Raw genomic sequence first — 25,385 nt, forward strand, 5'->3', positions numbered from 1 at the left:
GAAGGGATGGTAAGGGGAAACCAAACAAAGGAGGAGGCTACAATGCTTGATAAGAAAGGTACTCATTACCTTTCCCATGTAATTGTAACCCCTCTGTATGGTATTTTCACAATAAAAATAAAAATTAAAAAATATTGCTTGTTTCAGGACCACCTGTGTTTCTTGCCATTCATCCTTTTTCTGGGTGGGGGGGTGGGGTCCGGTCGTGTGCCTGAATTCTGGGCCTGGGCGCTGTCCCTCAGCTCTTCAGCTCAAGGCTAGTGCTCTACCACTTGAGCCACAGTACCACTTCCGGCTTTTTTCTTTTAGCTTATGTGGTGCTGAGGAATCGAACCCAGGGCCTCATGCATGCAAGGCAAGCACTCTACCACTGAGCCACCTTCCCAGCCCCCTTGCCATTCATTCTTGATGAGAAATTATTGCAATGTCTTTATGAAGATGAGGTTTGGAGACAGACTCAAACAGTTTGCATTGTTTCTTTAGTATTTACTGTAATTGTTTTGTGCTCCTATTTTCATATCTACAAAATAGGGAAATACTAATAAACTTAAAATAGGTATAGGCTTGAAATGAGAATTAAATGAGTTTATATTTTAATGAACTATATAATTTCAGAGGGGAGGCAAGTCGGGAGGGTAAAACTGGGAGTGCATGATGGAGAGAGTGACACTATTCAAAAGGAAATATACTCATTACCTAACTTAAAGAACTATAACCTCTCAATTTTACAATAAAATTTCACAAATCTAAAAACAAGAGGTTATTTTTTAGTCCCTTGGGGGACTTCTTAGTATATAATATTTTTATGTCTTGTTAAATAAATTCAATCAATAAAATATCACATAACTATGTCTAGTACCATCCTACATCTGTTTATCTCAGCCATATCTTATGCCATAATTATAGGCCGTATATATAAGTCTTGAGGCATATATTTTAAATTGTGTTGGGCTACAAGTGTAAATATGTGATGTAGTGTCTGCTTAGCATACATGAGTTCTCAGTACAAATAAATAAGGAAAACAAATAATTGTGTGTATATTTAAAAAATATTTCTTTGACTGCTGTGATAATTTCTCAATCAAGGAGTTAATAAACAGTAAAATTATGCAATGCCCTTTAAATATAAATACTAAAAGTCATATTATGTTCATCTCCAATTCAACTTCTGTACCAATAAGTTGCATGAGACTGAATCAGAAATATGAGACATGAAAGTCAAAATTGAAATTTGTTGAAGAAACTAATTTGTATTGGAATAATTTAAAACTTATAACTACTTGCACAGGTTCCAGGTTGTAATTCACCTTTATAACATTAATTTCTTCTTTCTAGTTATTCTCTTTTTGTCATAAAGTTATAGTTTATTATTGCAAAATACATAGTTTTCATAATTTCTAGAAAAATACATGAATAATAAATAAATAATCAAATGTGATTCTCCTTTTCTATTGTTTTTTAACCTAAAACTGTGAATGTCCTTTCATGCATCTACATTTTCTGAAATTATTTCCTTTGTAAAAACTAAAAGATATTTTAAAATAACTAGATAGAAGACATTTTAAAATAATTGGCACCTAAGTTATGAGATAAGAGACATTTACTTTGTTAAGTAGTAAATTAATTAGACATACAATATCAAATATCATGGAAATATTTACACAATCTGTCTCCTCGATCTTTTTTATTTTTATTTATTTTTTTAAATTTTTGTTGGTTGTAGTGTCTGAATGCTGTCCCTCAACTCTTCAGCCCAAGGCTAGCGCTCTACCACTTGAGCCACAGCACTACTTCAGGCTTTTTCTGCTTATGTGGTGCTGAGGAATCAAAACCAAGGCCTCATGCATACAAGGCAAACACTCTACCACTGAGCCACCTTCCTAGACCTCAATCTTTTTTTTTTTAATTTTATTTTTTTTATTGTGAAAATACTGTAGACCTCAATCTTTTTTAAAGTGCCCTTAGATTCTGTACTGGGAAAACAAATTTGTAGGGATTGTTCACCACATTTTTGTCTGTTCTGATTGAAATGCATAAAAATAGTTTCTTTAAAAATACTTCATTGCTTAATTTTGAAAAAAACATATTCAAACTGGATTTCTTATGAACTAGTTTTCATGGTGTTACAAAAACTTGTTTAATTAGCATGAAATCACACTATATACATCTAAACCTTAAATTTAAGTCATATTACAAAATAACACATCTCAATTTTTAAAATCTTTAATCCTGGAAATACATTTAAAATTTCAGGGAATCGGCAATTGTTTACACAATACTTTTAGATAAATGAATGCCCCTGATCCTACAACTAAACTAACTCCATTATTAGTAAACAGTAGAAATAAGCAAATGTTTACTGTTATATTTTCAGTACTAGAGTCCAACATTAAAATACCCAAAGAAGTTGGGCACCGGTGTCTTAACCTGGAATCCTATCCACTCAGGAGGCTGAGATCTGAGGATCACAGTTCAAAGCCAGCCCGGGCAGGAACATACATGAAACTCTTATCTCCAATAAACCACCAGAAAACCGAAAATGGTGCTGTGGCTCAAGTGGCAGAGCCCTAGCCATGAGCTGAAGAGCTGAGGGACAGTGTTTAGTCCCAGAGTTCAAATATCATGACTGCAAAAAAGAAAAAAAAGAAAAAGAAAACTTCATGGAACACACATGGGAAAATACTAAATATTTTTATATGTTAATAATAATTTAAACATTTTGAGGTTCTGCAAAATATTATCCAAAAAGATGTTTGAACTAATACCAGGAGTTACAAGGAAATTGGAAGGCATTAGATCAAGGTTTCTCATTTCACATGTTTGTCTCTGTTTAAGAAGTGACTCTCTGCAGTTCTGTTAACTTTTTAAAGAAGTTCTTCCAAAAATTGCAATTATCTTGGATTCCTTTATAAAACTTCATTAACCAGGGAAGATTAAAACTCAGAAACGGAAATTGAAGACAGGTGCTGATAGCTCACACCTACGCTGTTAGCTACTCTAGAGACTGAAATCTGATCACAGTTAAAAGCTAGCTGGAGCAGAAATGTCCATAAGTCTTTTATGTCCAATTAACCAGCAAAAAAAATGCTGTAAGTACAGGTATGGATCAAGTAGTAGAATGTTAAATTTGAGCAAAAAATGCCAAGCTAAGGCATAAGGCCCTGTGTTCATCCTTAGTATTGGCACACACACCCACACACAAAAGGAGAGAAGACCGGAATTTCTCTACTCATTTACACAAAATATGCTAACCATTCTGAGGATTTTAAAGACTAACTGCATAATATGACAACCTTTGACTGTAGGGCTGTGCTATTCTCCGCACTTTCCTGTACCTTGATCACTTCCCAAAGGCTTACTGAAATTTCGTTTTTGGGATCAATTCTTCTTTCTTTTTCTTCTTTTTTTGTCTTTTTGTCTTTCTTTTTTGTCCTTCCTTCCTTCCTTCTTTCCTTCCTTCCTTCCTTCCTTCCTTCCTTCTTTCCTTCCTTCCTTCCTTCCTTCCTTCCTTCTTTCCTTCCTTCCTTCTTTCCTTCCTTCCTTCCTTCCTTCCTTCCTTCTTTCCTTCCTTCCTTCCTTCCTTCCTTCCTTCCTTCCTTCCTTCCTTTCTTTCTTTCTTTCTTTCTTTCTTTCTTTCTTTCTTTCTTTCTTTCTTTCTTTCTTTCTTTCTTCTTCTCTTCTTCTTCTTCTTCTTCCTCTCTTCTTCTTCTTCTTCTTCTTCTTCTTCTTCTTCTTCTTCTTCTTCTTCTTCTTCTTCTTCTTCTTCTTCTTCCTCCTCCTCCTCCTCCTCCTCCTCCTCCTCCTCCTCCTCCTCCTCCTCCTCCTCCTTCTCCTCCTCCTCCTCCTCCTCCTCTTCTTCCTTTTCCTCTTCCTCCTCCTCTTCCTCCTCCTCTTCTTCTTCTTCTTCTTCTTCTTCTTCTTCTTCTTCTTCTTCTTCTTCTTCTTCTTCTTCTTCTTCTCCTTCTCCTTCTCCTTCTCCTTCTCCTTCTCCTTCTCCTTCTCCTCCTTCTCCTCCTTCTCCTTCTCCTTCTCCTTCTCCTCCTTCTCCTTCTCCTTCTCCTTCTCCTTCTCCTTCTCCTTCTCCTTCTCCTTCTCCTTCTCCTTCTCCTTCTCCTTCTCCTTCTCTCTTCTTCTTCTTCTTCTTCTTCTTCTTCTTCTTCTTCTTCTTCTTCTTCTTCTTCTTCTTCTTCTTCTTCTTCTTCTTCTTCTTCCTCTTCTTCTTCTTCTCCTTCTTCTTTGAAAAATTACTTATATCATTACTATCATTCTAAAATTACTTATACTTTCTCTATTTTTCTCTTGATGTGAAGAGGGTAATTAAACTGCAAGCACCTCTTTAATCTTTGAGTTTTCAATATTTGTATAGTTCTCAGGTAGATGTGCACATTACTAAATCTGTATTATTTATTTTCTGTTGGTTTTTTCTGTTATGTTTTTATCTCAGCAGATTCAGATATTGAACAGGGCAAATTTAAACTTCCCCAACAAAAAAAAATAGGGAGGAAAAGTACAAAAGGATTTCTTATTTGTACCTGTGGTTGAGGATGCGTCCAAATCTCCACAGTCATTGATTCTTTCATGGGAGTGCGAGATCTTACCACCTCCTTCTTTTGCTTTAGAAAAAGGAAAAAACAATAAATATTCATATGCCATTTGTTGTAATTAAATCCACAGTAAATGTCAGAAAAAGCATTGTCTATAGATAAAATTCTCTAAAAATAATCCCTTTCAAGACAATATATTATTTAGCAAATAGCATATTGAGTGTTGAAATATTCTACACAGAGTATTAAGTGTTGAGGCATCTTGCATGGAATATTTAAAAGAAAGTAGAAAAAGAGATTACTTTTTTATGAAACTAGCATATAATATTATATTTATTTATTCTATTAAACATATGGTCAAATTGTGAAGGACAATGTAAAATATTTAATTCAATGAAGCTGAAAAGAATTACAGTGCAATATTTTAAACACTATGTTTGTATCATGGTTACAAATCTAAACCTATCTTCTATGTGTTGTACACTCAAATTTACTATATTCTGTATAAATTATTTCCATATTTAACAAATAAAATATAATATAAACAAGTATGCAAGTGCTCACCTACCAACCCATAATAATGAAATATGATATCTGCAATTGAATAAATTTATCTAAAAACAAAGTATATATTCTTTGTTTTTAAAATATTGTAGATATATGATGCGCATTTCTTTATAGTTGCTATCAGGATGTGTAGTAAATGTTTGGTTAAACCATCATTTGATGCTTGAAAAGAGGTGTTGTTATGTAGTAGAGAAAATCCAAATCCAATTAAGTGACTATTGGATTCTTATAGCAGAGGTGAGTAGTTGTATCACAGTATCCATGTCACATTTTTCGCACTTTATGCTGTTGCTTAGTGTAATACAAAATCAAGTGTCATCATTACTATGTGACAGTTTTTAGGTGCCATGTCACCATGAGAGTTTATTTTTTGTTCTTTTTAAAAATTATGTAGATGTGCAAATTATTGCTATTTAACAAAGAAATTTATTAATACAATGCAGTGGATCAATGTCACCCCTTTCAACATTCTCACACATCACTCCTCTACTTATCCCTTACCTCATTCTTTTTAATTTTGTATTATATACATTGAATTCTTGTTTGCATTAGCCCCCATTTCTCCTTTTTTATTTTTATTCTAATGTATGGTCATTAGTCAACATGAGAAAAGAAGAAAAGTTTGAGATTAAAGGTAATTAAGTAGTAAAGTTTTTAAACAAATAAAACAATATGAACAATGTTTATTAATATTACCAAAATCAATCACCAACATAATATTCTGATTTATAAGAAATTAACAACTAAAAGAAATAGAAGGTTAAAAGAGAACATCATCATAGCAGAGTTTATTCATGAGAAATATCATAAATAATAGGTTGTAATTCAAGCAAGTTCTTGAAAGGCTTACTTGTTAGCCAGCCAAAGAAAGCTATTTAATGATGGTGAGCGAATGAAAACATGTTTGCTTACAGCAAATGAAGAAATGTGTCCAGAAAAAAAATAAACTTAAGATTAACCTTTTGGCAAATACACTTACTCAAAAAAGTTGAGAACATTGAAAACAACTACAAAAGTGAATACACAAAGAAAGAGATTATTTAGAATGGGTTTCCTTGTCTTTTCATGAGTTAACAGATGGAATCAACAATGAAGACTTGTTCTTTATGTGAAGAAGTAATGTCCAGTTTGAAACAACTACATGATTAGCCTCTATAAATAGTTCTCATGTAACAAACATGAAAGAATATTTTCAAAACAACTACATGATTAGCCTCTATAAATAGTTCTCATGTAACAAACAAGCAAGAATATTTTCAAAGTAACCAAAAAAACCCTGATTAACTAAACATGATATGTGATATGAAATCTGCTAATGATCATTATTGATGGATGGTAAACAATATATGTGATGGAAAGAAATTCAATTTAACAAAACCAAGCTTATAAAACATGAAGTTTTCAATGCTTAAGGCTATTTACAATGTTACTTATCAAAAGATTCTGCAAAATAGCTTAATCTTCTGTTATTGAATTACTAATGTCAATGTGGAACTTTATTTACTTTTATGAACTGAATCATTTTCACTTTGCAAAGTTTTGAACATATTGCATATCTTAACATATCCTACCAAATAATCAGAGGGATGGCTTATGAAGTATTGCAGAATTTTTTTGAGCTCAAGATAAGATTGAAAATTTTATTTACTGACATTAATCTTGGCTACTATTACACAATCCTGTGGAGATTATATTTTGCTGAAAACTTGAAGCCTCTTAATAAATCAAAAACCAAGCAAGAAGTGAAACTGCTCATATATGAAAGATATATTATAATGAATTCATATAACAACTGAAAATTTCTTTCAAAGAACAAGTTATGTTGAATTGCTTTATGTACTCCAGTCAAAAATTAAAACAAGAAGCAAAATCTTTGTCCCATACACAATCAAAAGATGGAATGAGTTGTGACAAATATGTGACTAAAATATTTTTTCTACACTTTAGTTGAAAATGATTCATGTTCTGTAAAATGATATAAGGGGCAAACTCAAGAAAACAAGCTAGTATATATAAATATATGTTTATGTGCATGTGTATATATACTGATATATATATATATATATAGCTATATATATTTATTATGTACTGAACTAACATAGCATAGTCATGGATTGATATGAAAATTTGGGAGGGCCCATGTGCATCCAAAGAAGACATTTTCATTGATGAAACACACAAACCATTAATCTTAATAATGTTGCATTACCTCAACATTACACTCTGCTATATTTAGTTGCTTTCCATTCTTAAAAATTTTGTGAATTTGGGCTGGGAAGGTGGCTCAGTGGTACAGCACTTGCCTTGCATGCCTGAGGCCTTCGTTTTGATTCCTCAGCACCACATAAGCAAAAAGAAAAAAGCCAGAAGTGGTGCTATGGCTCAAGTGGTAGAGCGCTAGCCTTGAGCTGAAGAGCTGAGGGACAGCACCCGGGCCCAGAATTCAGGCCCCACGACCGGACCCCCCCCCCGAAAAAAATTGTGAATTTGTTTCTCATTTTTAAAAATAAACATGAGACACTTTAAAAGAAATGTTTGCCAATCTTGAACAAGGAGGGAAAGGAAGATGGTTAATTATTATCAGTGTACTATTGTTTGAAATTAGTAAAATTGCATGACAGGATGAGGAGGGAGGTTTTTTAGAAGAGTTTTAGTCAAGGAAGGTACATGAGAAATTTGTTCCAGATGGCTAAAAGTCCAAAGAAATATAACAAGATGATAAGATAAACTTATGAGTAAAGAAATAAACATATAAGCTTGATGTAACTGTAAAATTTGGTGGTGAGTTTACATTTGTATTAGAAGCGAAGTAGAAACCCTCAAATATGCCTGTAAAAAGGTGTGAATGATAGAAAATGTGCCTTAGATGTATGCTTAGATGTTACATTTAACTTTTAAAAAGTCTCTTTTACTTCTGTTGTTGCACATTTTCATCATCTGATATAAATATTCTCTTCAACTCTAAGCTGTTAGATGTCTGTCTAAGATTTCTTCTGACAAATACACAGTGATGTATTCAGATGCCTACTGAATTAATTAGAGATCTATTTAAAGTGGCTAAAAGTTTTAAACTACGTGAAAATAGGTTGGCCGTTTAAAATTTGGCAACTAACCATATTTATTATATAGCAGGCTTACTTATCAAAATATTGGAAGATTTTATTTTGTAATACAAAGACAAAAAGCCTTAAACAAAATGTTCCTTTTCTCTGTCTCTATTCTTCCTGATTCTATTCACTTGCACATCAAAGCCCCAGACATAAATTTAAGAATTAGGAGCCCACTCCAGTGGCTTATGCCTGTAATCCTAGCTACTAAGGAGGCTGAGATCTGAAGATCATGGTTCAAAGCCAGCCCAGCAGGAATTCAGTGAGAGTCTTATCTCCAAAAACCACCAGAAAACCAGAAGTGGCACTGTGGCTTAAGTGGTAGTGTTTGCCTTGAGCTGAAGAGCTGAGGGATAGCGCACAAGCCCACAGTTAAAGCTAAAGCCCCATGACCAACAACAACAAAAAAAGAATTAAGAATTTTCTAATAAAATAGTACTACTATACAGAAACTCTATAATGCAGGTGAGATAAATTGAAATGTTAGGCAATTTCAGTGTTTAAATATATTCAAACTCGACGGTTTTAAGAAAATTAAATATGGTTGTTCATTGATACCTGAGATATAAAGTTCAGATTTGCATTTCTGTTTTATATGTACCATATACTGAATGTATTATGCTATCTTTCCTTTTATGGTATTAACTGTCACGCTGTCAAGAAAAGAGCCAAGTGCTTTAAAGTAATCACAGTCTTTGTAGGTTTAAGTCTCATTTTTTAATCTAGATCATTTTAAGACAGTGCTCAGTGCTAAAATGTGAGAAGAAACTCTTGCCAATGATCTTAAACAATTTTGAAAAGTGTCACTGTCTTATTGATAATAACAAAAATTATAACTCAAAGAAAATATGTATAAATATTGGGTGTGAATATGCCAGAATTAGGGATATTTAGGTCATAATTCACTCACTAAAAGAAAATGTAATGCTATATAAAAATCACAGCTTTTTTCAAGCAATGCTATATTACTTTTCTAACAATGTTCTCTTGTACTAAAGAAAAGGGCATAAGAAAAAGATAATGTGCTGATTTATATGATATTATTTAGAATTTTGAAACTTAAGAGTAAGAAATAGCTAGATTCTTGATATTTAATTATAGGAATTCAAAATAAATGCCACAAATTCAATTAAATATCCCTCAATTTTCTCCTGAAGCATGAAGTATGAAAAATTTAAGCAAAATTTCCATTCACAGACATGTGAATTGTAGCTCATAATACACTCAATTAGGTCTCTTTTGTGAGAATTAAGTATGTTGACAACTTCTAAAGAATTTGGTCTTTCAGAAAAATAATAACTGTTACAGGTAACTTAAGAATAAACAGATTTCCTAAAATATAACTGTCTTGAACAAAAAGGCTCAAGCAGTAAGATAATCTGATTAAAACCTTAAATCTGTCAAGTCCTTCTTGCTCTTCTCAATTGTTTTCCTAATGGCTAAGAGAATCTGAGCTTTAGACTCCTCTTATTAAATGCATTACTCAACCTGACTAATACCAAAGCAAATGGTATACTCTGACTGATTTATTTTAAAGAGAAATGAGGTATGTCACTTTATTTTAACTTCTTGGAATTTTTGTTGCCATTCAAACCTAATGGAAAGAAAATCATCCTCATAATATAAATCATGCTACTACTATTGATTACAGTCTCAACAATACATTAATGTTTCAAAATTCTAGCAAAGGCAGAACACAGAGTAGCTTCAACATATTCAACATATTTCTTTCTCACATATGGCAAATTGTCCAACAGAAATGTGGGTGTGTTTACATTTTCTAGGTAATCATACATACCCCAGGAATGTCAGGATTTACAAAAATAGTACAATTAACGGTGTTACAATCATTTCTTTAGTTATCAAAATTTTAGCAAGCTTATCTATTTTTTTTATTCAATTGCCATATATTGGACATATTGACAGGTTATTGAAAAAAATCTTCTTTCAACTAGCATATAATTCGTTTTCTGGAGACTCTTACATAGTATCTAAGAAAATGATATATGTTTAATGATATTAAATACTGATGCTTATAGTGATGACTTGCTATCATTAAATGACCTCTAATTACAGAAAAAGACTTTTGATTACAAATATTTTTAACTTTTTCTTCTGCTCTACAATATGACTCAATTCTATAATCCTAGGTATATGTGCAGAGATTAACAGATTACAGTAGAAAACCAGTTAGGTTATAAAAGATTTGAGATTCCTTCTCAACCTGTGGTTGGATAGAGTGTCATGTACTACTATCCCAGCTATGTGGGAGGCACAATGGCTTGGCAGTAGTGCAGTCCTCTAAATCCAGCAACATAGAGCCTATACATCAATCAAGATCATACTTTGAAAATAGCCAAAACAAGCTGTGTCCTTATTTCAGCATTTTGTTATGTCCCTTTCCCTCCCCAAATTAGAAAAATGTATATACAAGATGCAGGGCACCAACATCCAATACAGTGAAACAGGGGTTATACCGTGTGAAAAGGTTGACCCATTGTAACAATGAGGTATACAAGACACTATGTTGAAAACGAACTTTACAACTTGGGGGTTAGGGAGGAGTTGGGGAGGTGGAGAGGGAAGGGATGGTAGGGGAAAAACAAAGGAGGAGGTAACAATTGTCAGTAGGAAATGTACTCATTACCTTACTCATGTAACTGTAACCCCTCTGTACAGTATTTTTTACAATAAAAATTATTTAGAAAAAGAATATAGCCAACGCAAACTAGGAGCAAAATTTGTGACAAATATTAGAGCACCTACTTAACAAATCTGATGACTCTTAGTTTGTTTAATACGAATGATGTTTCAAAACATGTATGCATTTTATATTGATCAAACCAAGATAATAGTACATTTTTGGTATCCAGTGTTTTTTTTTGTATTTATATCATTCAAGATTGTTTTCTATCTTACAATATATCATTCTCAGTTAAAATGATTGTAGTTTTAAATTTAGATAATGGTTCAAGTAAAAAGATTAGCTATAAACTTGATGTTGCCTCAAACCTCAAAATGTGAGAGTCAATATGAGTAATATTATGACTGTTCAAAGATAAGTAAAGGTAGATCTAAATATAAAGTGAATATTGAAAAGTTACAATGAACTAGTTAGTTAAAATGCTAAGGAACACAGCTAAATTTGTATAAAAATCAGTGAAGGTTTGGGGTGAGACAACAGAGAGGCTGCATTGATTAGGTTTAGAGATGTAGTTTGATTATAAGTGTTTGGCTTAAATATTCGAGTATTCTTCATGTGAATAAATATTACATCCTTGAAGTATTATTTTTTCTTTTAGGTTGAGCTACAAAGATTAACATGTTTCCAAACAAATTTACAAACTGTGTTTTACCATAGTTTTGGAGATGACAAAACACCAGAAAATGTATTTATTGATATTTCATTTCGAGGTTTAACTGACACACATTGGTCAGAACTAGGGGGGCATGACAATTTTTATTTACTAATATTATGGCATAATATTCAGAATGCTCCAAAACATTGTGAATCCAGAGTATCTATGAACTAGTATTAATTCTTTTTTATTCTTTTATGGTTGTGTTTTGTTTCCTCCTTGCAAATTTCTATTAAGAATAATAAATTTCTAAATTTCATATTCATGGATAAAATGTGTCAAATGATTTAACACTAGGTTAATGTAAAGTAAAATTTATTGTAGATTATTTTTTCTTGGATAACTGCCATTATCAAAACTGCAATGATGTCTTTAAAATATTTAAGGATGAATTTTTAGCCTTGTCTGAGGCTCTCTGAACTGGTTTAGCATTCCAAGAAAAAGGAGATATTTCTTCTGAATGTAGTTAGACACAAGGGAAAAATGGAAAAGAGTGAAGAGTAATTTGGGAAGGATATCGTAGTTTACCCATACAGTTTCCAGGGATTCTGCCAAAAAGCAAACAGCTATTTTGAAATTGTCTTTAGGGTAACAAGCATGAGGAAAATTCAACAAGGTTGAAGCATTTAATTAGATCTGTTATCTTAATAATCAATTCAAGTGTGTGTTGTGTATATGTGTGATTGAATGTGTGTGTGTGTGATTGTGTGTGTGCATTTTGAGAAGTGGAGATATTAGAGAAGGAAGATGAACTAACACTTAGAAAGCTCAGAGGTTTAACAAAACCTGACATGAGATTTGCCAGATGGTTTGGCATCAGATTGTAAAACTTGAAACTAATCTTCATTTAAGAGTTTTAATCCTTGTATCCTTCTTATAAAGACCCCTGCTCTTCTGCTAGGGTGATTCTGAAAAATTATAGATCAGGCTTTCAAGAACAGCTTCTATGAATAGTCTCCTTAAATCTCAGCTAAACTGAGCAAGAAGATTACACGTTATTATGATGTAGCGGAGCAGGATTTTTCCCGCAGGAAACATAATGATGTGAAAAAGGATAAAGCTATCACTCTGTGCAAAGAGGTCATCCACAGAAACATAGAATAGCAATGCTTTTCACACAGATTACTACGACATATTGAAATGTTCGCATAGTGAATGTTCTTTCTGCATGTCTCGGTGAAGCATTGCGATCCTGACAAGCATCCAAATCTAGATAGCAAGACACAATGGTCCATGTTAAACTACATGGTAGCCTGCCTGGGGTATCCAGAGAGCACAGCTTTCACAGACTTTACTTAAAAAAAAGTTGATATCTCAGGTGATTTATATTACTCCCAGGTTGTCACTTTCATTTCAAAAAGTCTTCACTCCATATTTTCAACATAGTATTATTGTACTAAATTTTAAAATGACTTATTGTAATAGGAATGAATGACAAAGTATTAAATAAACCTATAATTCTATTTTTTTTCATATTTCAGTACGTTGAAGACCAATTAAAATATCTACCATAAAAATGAATCTGAATTGTTCATGGGCTTCAATTGTTCAATAGACAAATATTGATTTGAGAGTAGATGACTGAATTCCAATGGTGTATTTAATATCAGATCATTTGGACTTTCCTTATTAAAATGTCAGGAAAACTATGTTCCATGGATTAAAAGAATATTTAATTTGCTAATTTATTATATTTCTTACTTGCAATTCTCTGAGAATGGATCAAGTTCTTCAAATTGACCACATATTTTAAATTAATAACAACTATTTGCACATTAAGATCTAAATCCAGATAATGATGAATAAGCAGAAACACATAAACACAAAATGCATTACTTAATATTTACTTTAAATGTGACTATATGAACATTCTTGTAACCAGAAGTTTTAAAAATATGTAAAATGATGCTATGTTAATCTGTTGAATGCTTTCTAATTTTTAAGCAGTTAATAATGTCTTTAATAGTCTTTAGCTTATAATTTAAATTACTATTTTTAATTATACTTTATAAATTTTTACAAATATTTTATAGATATTTTATAAGCTGGCTGCCAGTGGCTCATGTCTTTAATCCTAGCGACACAGGAGGCTGAGTTCTGAGGATTGCAGCTCAAAGTCACCCCAGGCAGGTAAGTCCATGAGACTCATTTCTCCAATTAACCACATGAAAACCGGAAATGCTCTGGTGGCTCAAGGTGGTAGAGCACTAGCCTTGAGCTGAAGAGCTCAGAGACAGCAACACAGGCCAGAGTTCAAGCCCCATGACTGAAAAAAAAGAAAGAAAGAAAGCATCTTGTACATCTCATTGTTGCATGAGTCAATCGGTATCCCTATTTAAACACACTGTTTTTTCCCTTCTCCTCCCCAAATTATACCAACATCAAATACAGTGAAAAGAGGGGTTATACCGTGGGGGAGGGACATCCAAAGCAACAGGAAAAATCACATGGTACCAATAAATATGTTAGAAACAATAGCAAGCAAGAAAAAAAAAAAAAAAAAAAACACTTGTGTCCCTATCATGGGGTTCATTTCCCTTAACATTATATTATGTGACCTTAAAATGCCTAGCTACAGCAATAAGACAAGATGAAAACATAAAGAGAATCCAAATAGGGAAAGATGAAGTAATATTCTCTCTCTTTGCATATGACAAGTCAAGTCACAAGAACTTACTCTGATATGCCAGACTCAGCTCCACCCAGGGAAAAGTCACCCAGCTCAGGCCACCAGCCTCAGGAGTGGCTTTATTCACTGATGAAACAGAGCCAGAGGCTGCCCCTCCCTTTAGCAGCCTAACAATCAATAGAAACTGAGTAAACATAAACCCTGAGAATGGCTCCAGGCTGGGCTCTGTGAGTTTCTCACAAGCTAGTCCCTCAGGGACAACCTACTGTTTGCTGGAAGGCCTCAACTCTACCCAGAACCTAGCATCATCACAGGTCTCCAAACTTGAGGAAACAGCTATCTCCCTCTTTTGTGAAAATCAAAGCAGATCTCCCTCCCATTGAACTAGCCTTGGAGAAGGATCACAAAATCCTGGGTAAAGCAAAGCATTTTTCTGCCTGCTCAAACAAACTGACTTCCGAAACCAACCAAGCCACAGGAAAATCAAACACCACAAGCAGACCAGAGACTCCAAAAAGAGGCTGGTGACAGACACAAGGGAGGTAAAGGATCTTCCCAACTCTTCCCCCCAAAAAAATCAAAGAACTTTTTTTTGTACCTTTTATAAAAATTTTTTTCTAAAACTTTTTAATTTTTAATTTTTACCTTTTTAAAAAAATTGTTTTCTAGTAACTTTTTTTCTTCCTCTTATAATTTTTATTTTAGGGGTATATGTGTGTGTGCAGTTTTCTTTTTTTTTTCTTTAAAAAAATTTATTTTTTTGTTTTTGTTTTGCTCTACTGAACTTTTGATCTTTTTTTCTTTATTTATCATTCTTTGCACCTTTACTTCTCTTTCGTTCTTCTTTGTGTGACTTAATTGCTGTTCTGCACATTCTCAGATATGCTCATAGTCTATTATTAGATCTTATCCTCCATTGTGTACACACTTAACTCAGAAATTTATTACTCACTTCAAAACCTCTTAGACGTAAATTCCTTAATAGCAGTACTACCTCTTTATACCTATATGATATTTTACGTATTTTTATTTTTAATTTTTTCAAGTCTCCTTTATATCCCTCCCCTTCTCTCATTATATCCACGTTCTTCACTGAATATTTCATTTTCAAATTTCCATAATTTTTAAGCATTGCACTTTTTATTTTTAATTTTTGCTTTTCTATTTTTTCTTGTCTCTTTTTTTCTCTTTCTCTTTCTTCTTTTTTTCTCTGTCTCTATTTTCATTTTATCCAACCTATTTCCCGTTTGAGATTAGGACTTAGTTAACTCTCTCTGTGCCTTCCCACATCCCTCTATTCCTATTTTTACCCACATGTCTCCCCAACCTAATAATTTCTGGTTTGCCAAATTCTTCTTACGATTTGTAGCCCATATATAGTGTTTTGATGTTGAATAGATATATCTGTTGAACCAGATTGTATCTGCAGAGTTTTGACTGTGCAACTACAGACTTTGGTTGATGCTTGCCTTAAAATAGTGTTCTACCACAAAACAGGTGTTACTTTCATCCCAAATGGGCAGAGTAAGCCGCAAAAACACAAGAAAAATGGCAAGTCTGTGTATCTCAACCCCCACTCATGATAATCAGGGGACAGAACAGATAATGAATAATCCAGAGGAGAGTTCCCAAATAGCTATACAAACACTGCTCGTAAGCATAGTAAATGAAAAACTTAAAAACCTACAAGGACTCTGTAGGGTCGTGATAGGGAGACAGAGTAGGCAAACCAAAGGTTAATACAGGAAAAGATTGAAAACCTACAAAGGACTCTGTATGAGCATGATAGGGAGAGAGACTGGAGGCAAACAAAGGTTAATACAGGAATATAATGAGCGTGAGGAAGCTACTCAAAAACTGCTACAGGATTTGCATGAGCAGTTTGAGAATACTCAAAGAGAAAGGCAGGAATGGCATGAGCAGGCTGAGAACACTCAAAGAGAACTACAGGAATCCCACAAACGGGAGGAAGCTAAGCAAAGAGTAATACAGGAATTGAGAGAGTAGGATGAGAATACACAAAGATCATTAAAGGCATTCATGGAATATATAAAAAAAGAGCTCAAGGAAGTCAGGGAGACCACAAAGGGAATGCTGAATGGAACCCAACAAAAGGAATGGGAGTCCAAGGAAACCATAACCAATCAACTAAGTGATTGAGAATAAACAATGAAAACCAAAATAAGGAAGTAAAGAAGTTAATACAAGAGCTAAAACAAACCTTCAACAAAGAATTTGAAGCCATCAAAGCTGACCAATTAGAAGGAAAAGAAACAAAAAAAAACAAAGTAGAAAGTCTTGACAGCAGGTTAGACCATGCAGAAGATCAAATCTCGGGGATTGAAGGCAGCTTAGATATTATAGAGAAAGAACATACAACTACCCAAGACAAGTCCAAGAATTATGATAGATCTATTCAACATTTGGAAGACACCATCAGAAAGCCTAATCTGAGGATAATGGGTGTAGAGGAGCACCTAGAAAGAGAAGTTAATGATCTAGGAAAATTGTTTAACAGGATCTTATCAGAGAACTTAACAAACATGCAAAAAGGTAGGCCTATTCAGATACAATAAACTTTAAGAACTCTAAATAGACAAGACTAGAATAGGACATATGACCGTCACACTCTAATCCACACAGGATCAACCCAGACCAAGGAAAAGATCCTTAAAGCTGTCAGGGAGAAAAGGGTAATCACCTACAAAGGGAAACCAATTAGAATTACCTCAGATTTCTCAGCAGAGACAATCAAAGCAAGAAGAGCCTGGAATGACGTATGCCATGCCCTAAAAACAAATAATTATCAACCAAGAATACTGTACCCAGCTAAACTCTCCTTCATAACTGAAGGCCAAATAAAAACCTTCCATAGCAAAGAAAAATTGAAACAATACATCTCCACCAAACCAGCCCTACAAAATATTCTTAAAGATATCCTACACATAGAAAACCTACAAGACCACAATAAAGGCCAAGAAACTGCACCCAAACTGAGAATCCAAGAACCATAGGAAGAACCCAGTTTTTGCAGCCCCCAAGAAGGTGAATAAAATGGTAGGAACTCCCAAGTACCTCTCAGTCCTATCTCTCAACATCAACAGAATTATCTCTCCAATTCAGGGACATAGACTGTCTAGTTGGATTAAAAAGCAAGATCCTTCTATTTGCTGCCTTCATGAGTCACATCTTGCCCATAAAAAAGAACACATTTTCAATGTAAAAGGCTGGAACAAAAATCTACCAAGCAAATAGCCCCCCGTAAACAGGCAAGAGGTGCAATCCTAATATCAGATAAAATAGACTTCAAATTAAAATTCGTGAGAAGAGATAAAGAAGGTCGCTACATACTAATTAAGGGATCTCTCCTTTAGGAGGATATTACAGTTCTTTTATTCACCAAACATTACAGCACCCAAATTTATCCAAGAAACACTACTTTCCCTCAAACCCCACATACATACAAATACATTCATTGTTGGGGATTTTAACACACCACTCTCCCCACTAGATAGATCAACTCGGCAAAAACTCAACAGAGAAAACGCAGATCTAAACAGCTGCATAGATCAACTAGATTTAACAGACATTTACTGAATATTTCACTCAGCAACATCAGAATACACATTTTTCTCAGCAGCATATGGAACATTTTCTAAAATAGTCCACATTTTAGTCCACAAAGGAAACTTACCCAAATTCAGAAACATTTAAGTTATACCTTCATTCTCTCAGACCACAAGGGAATAAAATTAGAACTCAACAGCAAAAGCCACCAAAGAAATCCTGTAACATATGGAGGATGAACAACACACTGCTGAATCATGAGTGGGTCATGGAAGAGATTAGAAGGGAAATTCAGAAGTTCATTATATTCAACAAAAATGAGCACAGAAATTACCATCTCCTCTGGGACACAGGAAAGACAGTACTCAGGGGGAAGTTTATAGCTCTGACTTCCTACACCAACAAATTGGAGAGATCCGAAACCAACACTTTAATGAGACATCTGAACCTCCTTGAAAAAGAGCAGCAAGGTAACGCCCAATCCAGTAGACGGAAAGAAATAATTAAAATAAAATCAGAATTAAATGAATTAGAATCCAAAAAAAAAAAAACTATAGAAAGTATCAACAAAACAAAGAGTTGGTTCTTTGAAAAAATTAACAAAATTGACAGAACCTTAGCAAATCTTATCAGAAAAAGAAGAGAACACACCCAAATAAATAAGCTCAGAGATGAGAATGGAAACATCACCACAGAAACAACCAAGATTCAGAACATTATGAAGGAATACTTCTCAAAACTTTATGCTAATAAGTTTGAGAACTTGGCAGAAGTGGACCTTTTCTTAGCAAATATTGACATGCCAAAACTAAACCAAGATGAGTTAAACCATCTTAACAGGCCCAGATCAAGCATTGAAATAGAAACAGCAATAAGAGACCGCCCATCTATGAAAAGTCCAGGACCAGATGGTTTTACAGCCGATTTCTACAAGGCCTTCAAAGCAGAGCTCACACCAATACTCCTCCAACTCTTCAATGAAATAGAAAGAGAAAGTTCATTACCGAACACATTCTATGAAGCCATCATAACCCTCATCCCCAAACGAAGCAGGGTCTCATCAAAGAAACAGAACTATAAGACCCATTTCTTTGATGAAAATTGATGTAAAACATCTTAACAAAATTATGGCCAATTGACTTCAACAATTCATCCAAAAATTCATACACCACGATCAAACAAGATTCATTTCAGGGATGCAAAGCTGGTTCAATATACGCAAATCAATTAATATAATTAAATTAAATCAAAAGGAGCAAGGATAAGAACAACATTGTTATCTCAATAAATGCAGAAAAAGCATTTGACAAGATCCAACACCCCTTTATGATGAAGGTTCTGGAAAAATTAGGAATCCATGGAACCTTCCTCAATACAATAAAGGCTGTATATGACAAACATACAGCCAGCATTATACTTAATGGTGAAAAACTAAAGCCATTTCCTCTTAACTCAGGAATGAGACAGGGATGTCCACTCTCCACTTCTCTTCAATCCAGTATTAGAATGCCTAGCTACAGCAATAAGACAAGATGCAAACATAAAGGGGATCCAAATAGGGAAAGAAGTAAAATTCTCCCTCTTTGCAGATGACATGATCTTGTATTTAAAGAATCCCATAGACTCCACTCCCAAATTAGTCAAGCTGATTCAAAACTTTGACAAAGTTGCAAGGAATAAAATTAACCCTCTAAAATCAATGGCTTTTCTGTATGCCAACATGAGAAAAATGTGGCTGAAATTAGGAAAGCAACTCCATTTGTAATAGCCCCACAAAAAATAGAATACCTAGGAATTAACTTAACCAAAGAAGTGAAGGACCTCTATGATGAAAACTTGAAAAACTTGAAAAAGGAAATCAAAACAGAACTTAGAAAGTCGCAAAGACTCCCATGCTCCTGGATTAGAAAGATCAACGTCATGAAAATGGCAATACTTCCCAAGGCTGTCTACAAATTCAGTGCGATATCTATCAAAACTCCAGCCACATTCTTCAAGGAAATAGAAGAGGCAATCCAAAAATTCATATGGAACAATTAAAGACCCCGAATAGCAAAAACAATCCTCAACAGAATGAACACTGCTGGAGGAATATCAATACCAAATTTCAAACTCTACTATAAAGCCATAGTAATCAAAATAGCTTGGTACTGGCACAAGAACAGACCTTAGGACCAATGGAATAAAATTGAAAACCCAGAAATGAACCTACAGACCTATAGGCATCTAATCTTCGATTAGGGAGCTTAAAAAAATAGAACAGAAAAAAGACATCCTCTTCAGTAAATGGTGCTGGCCAAATTGGTGAGTTACTTGTAGAAAACTAAAGCTAGATCCTTATATATCACCCTGCACCAGAATCATCTCCAAATGGATCAACGACCTCGGAGTCAAAGCAGACACTCTGAAAACATTACAGGATGGAATAGGAGAAACCCTAGGTCTCCTAGGCACAGGCCAAAATTTTCTTAATAGAGACCCAGAAACACAACAAATCATAGACAGGTTGGACAACTGGGATTACATGAAATTGCATTGCTTCTGCATGGCAAAGTACATAGCTAGAAAGATCAATAGAAAGTCCACAGATTGGGAGAAGATCTTCACTAGCCATACAAGGGACAAGGGTCTCATATCTAAAATATACTTGGAACTCAAAAAATTAAATCCCCCAACAACAAATCTTCAAATAAACAACTGCCCAATAAATAAGTGGGCTAAAGACTTAAAGAGAAACTTCTCTGAATTGGAAAGAAGGATGGCCAATAGACACATAAAGAAATGTTCAACCTCCCTAGCCCTAAAAGAAATGCCAATCAAAACAACATTAAGATACCACCTCACCCCAGTTAGAATAGCAAAAATCAAGAACTCTAATAACAACAGATGCTGGAGGGGATATGGACAGAAGGAAACCTTACTGTATTGTTGGTGGTAGTGTAAACTTGTTCGACCACTTTGGAAAACAGTATGGAGGTTCCTCAAATACTCCACATAGAGCTCCCCTATGACCTGCAATCCCAATTTTGGGCATTTACCCAAATATTTACAAAGAAGACCACACTAAAGCTACCAACATGACTATGTTTATTGCAGCATTATTTACTATAGCTGATATATGGAACCAACCCAGATGCCCCTCAGTTGATGAATGGATCAAGAAAATGTGGTGTATATACACAATGGAATTCTATGCCTCCATCAGAAAGAATGACATTGCCCTATTTGTTAGGAAATGGAAAGGCTTGGAAAAAAATTATATTAAGTGAATTAAGCCATGCCCAAAGAAACATAGGTCCCATAGTTTCCCTTATTTGCAATATATAGTATATGTCTGAGTCAAGTAGAAAAGGTCAGATAAGTTGATGTTAGGGAAATGGACCCCAAGATATGTATTCAATTTTTTTCTTTCATGCGATTGTTTCTAACACATATACAAGATTATTTTTTATTGCTTTGTATATCTCTCCCCCACGGTATAACCCCTGCTTTCAGTGTATTTGATGTTGGTATAATTTTTGGAGGAGAAGGGCAAAAACAAATCATTTAAATAGGGATACAAGTGGACCATTGCAACAATAAGATGTACAAGTCGTTGTGTTGAAAAGGAAGTTTACAACTTTGGTGTGGGGTGGTGGTGCCTGGAGGATTGGTTGGGCTGGCAGTGGTAGGATGGGAAGGATGGGAAGGGGAAACAAACGAGGAGGTTATGATGCTTGTTAAAAAATATACTCATTACCTTGCCCATGTAATTGTAACCCCTCTATACAGTATTTTCACAATAAAAAATACATTAAAAAAAAAGAAGTGAGGCTGGTCTGGACTTTCAGCTCCTCCAGACAGCTTAACAATTTGTAAAAAGCTCTTGTCAAAATTGGGTAAAAATCAGGCCAGTTTAGTTTCAGGTGCCCCCCCCCACCAGCATTCCTCCAACAGAAGGGATTCAAAAGACTGATTGGTGAAATGCCTTGCTAAACAAGCAAGCCCTGGGAAAATGACGCTAACATAAGCACTTAGTTTAAAGGAAATATTGTCTTAATTTTTTGTTTGAAAACTTTAGAAAATATACGTACAACTGATTTTAATTTTTGTGTGCTTTAGGGTCTGTCTGTGTTTTATGTGCATGTAAACATGTTCAAGATATGAATTGTCAGCATGCTGTAACAATTGGATGAGTTTAAGTTTTAAATTCAAAATGTTATGCAGTTTGTACATTACCAAAATTTTTAAAGAATTTCCATATTGTTTTAAATGGCTTTTTAAGGATTCTTTAACTTAAACTTTAGAAAATCTGGTATTTTAAAATGCATAAGGCTTGTTTACACTGTAATCAAGTTATCTGGCTTAACAGAAATGCATTGGCTGTTTGGGAATTATTTCCCTTGACTAAAATTTGGGGAAAAATATTAGAAATTTAAATATAATGGTTAGTTTAACACTGTCAAAGACATTACCTGTTCTATCTGTCTAAAACTGTGTATTTCATTCAAGAACCAAGAGAAAAGAAAGGGGAAAAACAGAAGCCAACAGAAGATCTATCTTTAGGGGTGGGGGGGAACAGGCAGATGTGCAGTTCAGCTGGTCATGCATGTTGGGACAGGCCTGGTGGGACACGCCCTGGGGGAGTCCACAAATGTTGGGACAGGCCCTGGGAGTAGTCCACACATGGTAAAAGAGGCACAAACGCAGTTCATCTAACTCTGAAGAGTCGGATTGGGTGCGTGCCCATTCCACAGGAGAAGCCAAGTGGCCCATCTTTCTTCTACAAGGAAAACCTGCAGATAGACACTGGAAACATGATGGTTAAAATGAGTGATGTAATGACATGATTAGTATGGCTAAAACTGTCCCTTTTATGTGTTAAAATTAAAATTAAAAAGGCCTTAAAAAGGGGGTTAAAAATTTATTTGTATAATGTGACTTGCTTTCAATGATATTCTGCAAGTAGGATATGTTTTTAAAAGTCACAAAGGTGTTAAATGTAGCTTCTTGGTACAGTGATGGTGATTGTAATTCTTGCATTAAGGAAAAATTATCATTTGAATTTAAAAGTTTTAATGTGTATCTGTTTTGAAACAAGCATCAAAGAGGCAATGATTTCAAGGGATCTTTTCAAAATTCAAATGAAAACTGAAGTATAAAATACTAAAAGATTAATAAAAGGCTTAAAATTATGAATGGATTTTTGGATATAAAGTTTAAAAATAAAATTGTTCTTAACATTTGCCTCAAAGTGAGCAAGGAAAAATTAGGATTACCAAAATAATTGCTATTCCAGTTTGCTCTTACAATTTTTTAACAGCCTCCAGCAAGCCCAGAGCAAAGCACAAAGGATTCTTACAAGTTTGTCAGATGTAACTCTGGCTCTTAATAAGTTCCAGATAAGACCATGCATAAAAGCTACTTCTATGTTGACCACCTTTTTGCTTTTAATTGGAGTAAAGTGGCCTTTTATGAGACTCATTGATCTGCAAACTGGTTCAAAGCCAGTCCAGGCAGAAAAAGATCCCTGTGTGACTGTCACCTCTACTCAGCCAGCAGAAGGCTAAAAGAGCAAGCAGAGTTGCTTTTTGACTCAAAGTGGCAGAGTGCTAGCCTTGAGCTGGAGAGCTGTGCGATAACACTCGGGCCCCTAGTTCAACTCCAGTGGCCAACTAAGGGACATGCCAATGAGGCATTATTCCCAGTGTGGAGACGACACTCCTGGGACAAAAGCAATGGAAAAGCATTTAGAGGCAGTAAGCCACTGCTTGGATTCGAGAAATAATGTCAGATCCTAGAGTCATTTGTGCATGGCCCTTCAAAAATTGGTCAGAGCCTGGAGGTCAGGGAAAGATATTTTGTAAGCTTGACAAATATCCATGACTATCTACTTTGTGAGGCGCAGGCACTTGCCATCCTCTGTGATAGTAGTAAAAATCTAAGGTTATAAAATATGGGGGATAGTTTAAATCTCAACACCTGTATGTGCCAAAAGCCCTAATTAACAGTAACTTTTGAGCTTACACCAGCCACATGAAATTCATCTGCTCAGTGTGTTTCTATTGACATCTGTCTGAAGGCCTGCACAGGAAACTTAAGCGTTTTTAGAGTCATTAGAGATCACATTCCTAAGCTTTTACAAACCAGAGTGCTAAACAAGTTACACTGCTGTAACCAGAGAAAAGTTCTGTGCATTTTTCAAAAGTGAAAATATTGTTCTTAATGACAGCTAACCCTGGTAACCTCTTTGTAAAATAGGCTAGAGTTATAGGTTCCTGGTTAGGTATGATCAACACCCCTGAAGTCAGCTTTGGACCTTCACCCATCAACCCCCTTTTAAGATCAAGAGTCCAGAGTCAGTTTTGAAAAAAATGAGGCAAAATAGACTGCATCTGTCAGAGATGGTTACAAGGCTAAGCCATATGTGTCTGTTTTCAAAAATATAAAATCCAATGGGGATACAGCCTGCCAAGCCTATGTAATGTATCCTTAACCAGTCTGTGTAGGAATTTAAACCCAGCAGGAAGTGTGACAGTCCCTTGGAGCCACTGAGAGACCCTGCTGCTGCTTCTGCTACAGCCTGACAGTCACCTGGATGAAATCTACATCGTTGTCCTGACCACCTCCACAGTGGTAAAAGTAGACTGAACGGCCTGTTTCCATCACCTGAGACTGCTTCCTGGTTGAAAGCTTCTAAAACTAAGATCATCTTGTGGGACATTTTTTTGTGATATCCAGTAACCCTCTCTACTCCCACAGTGGATATTGGGGGCAACGATATCACTAGCTCGCAAAATATGAGCAAAATATTTTTCAAGGAACAGGTTGCTGTAAAAACTGTTAGTTCTGTTCTAAAGAATTGATTTATAAGTCAAGTGTTAAAGAATTATGTACCTTTTTGTTACCTAAACAATGTATGTGAGTCGTGAACATGGTCTAGTTCTGTTTCATTACAGATTCTCTGATTTACATCAAGATTCTTATATGGCACAAAACATTCTTCTTCTCCATTTTAAATATTTGATGACTATATGGGAAAGGAAGATAAATGAACATTTCTCTAGCATTTCTCTCTCTTGTCAAGACTCGCATCATAGGAAACAAAAAATCTCAATAGATTTCTTGTTCAAAAGAACATTCTGTTGGGAAGTTTCTCTTTTTAAACTCATCTGGGTTATTCAAAGATGCTTTTTATATTGACAATATAAGAATGACCAATAAGAGATACCCACTGTTGCTATGAGAACTTGAGATTGTAAGTATAAATTCAATATTAAAAAATGAAATCAATGTAGAACATTGTTATTGATTAAAATTATTGCAAGCACACAATGAATCTTGCTATTGCATTTTAAGTCATTAATAGTACTTTCTAAATATAAGTAACTGAAATTTCTTATTTGAAATCAATGAGCCAATCATCAATAAGATGATCTCTACAGATAGAATGCATAGTAAATAAGTCCTTGATATTACTTTTTGACAGTCATGAGGCTTGAACTCTGGGCCTGGGTGTTGTCCCTGAGCTCTTCAGCTCAAAGCTAGGACTCTACCCCTTGAGCCACAGAACCACTACTAAGGCCTTGATATTTTAACATTTATAAAACCTTGAAAAATATGTCTAATGATT

At 34.6% G+C, this 25,385-nt stretch overlaps 1 protein-coding gene across 6 annotated transcripts in view; it reads right to left on the minus strand.

Moving 5' to 3' along the window:
* The window catches only part of LOC138839469 (protocadherin-11 X-linked), a 713,759-nt gene that overhangs the window by 357,439 nt on the left and 330,935 nt on the right, over nucleotides 1-25,385 (minus strand). For all 6 annotated transcript variants that reach the window (XM_070039045.1, XM_070039044.1, XM_070039043.1 and 3 more), the window contains one exon: nucleotides 4,533-4,613. In XM_070039045.1, the coding sequence (XP_069895146.1) occupies nucleotides 4,533-4,613 (81 nt within the window). The remainder of the gene's footprint in view (nucleotides 1-4,532; nucleotides 4,614-25,385) is intronic.

This window comes from Dipodomys merriami, unplaced genomic scaffold (assembly GCF_024711535.1).
Source record: "Dipodomys merriami isolate MVZ:Mamm:240054 unplaced genomic scaffold, mDipMer1.0.p SCAF_3, whole genome shotgun sequence".
Classification (NCBI taxonomy): Eukaryota; Metazoa; Chordata; class Mammalia; order Rodentia; family Heteromyidae; genus Dipodomys; species Dipodomys merriami.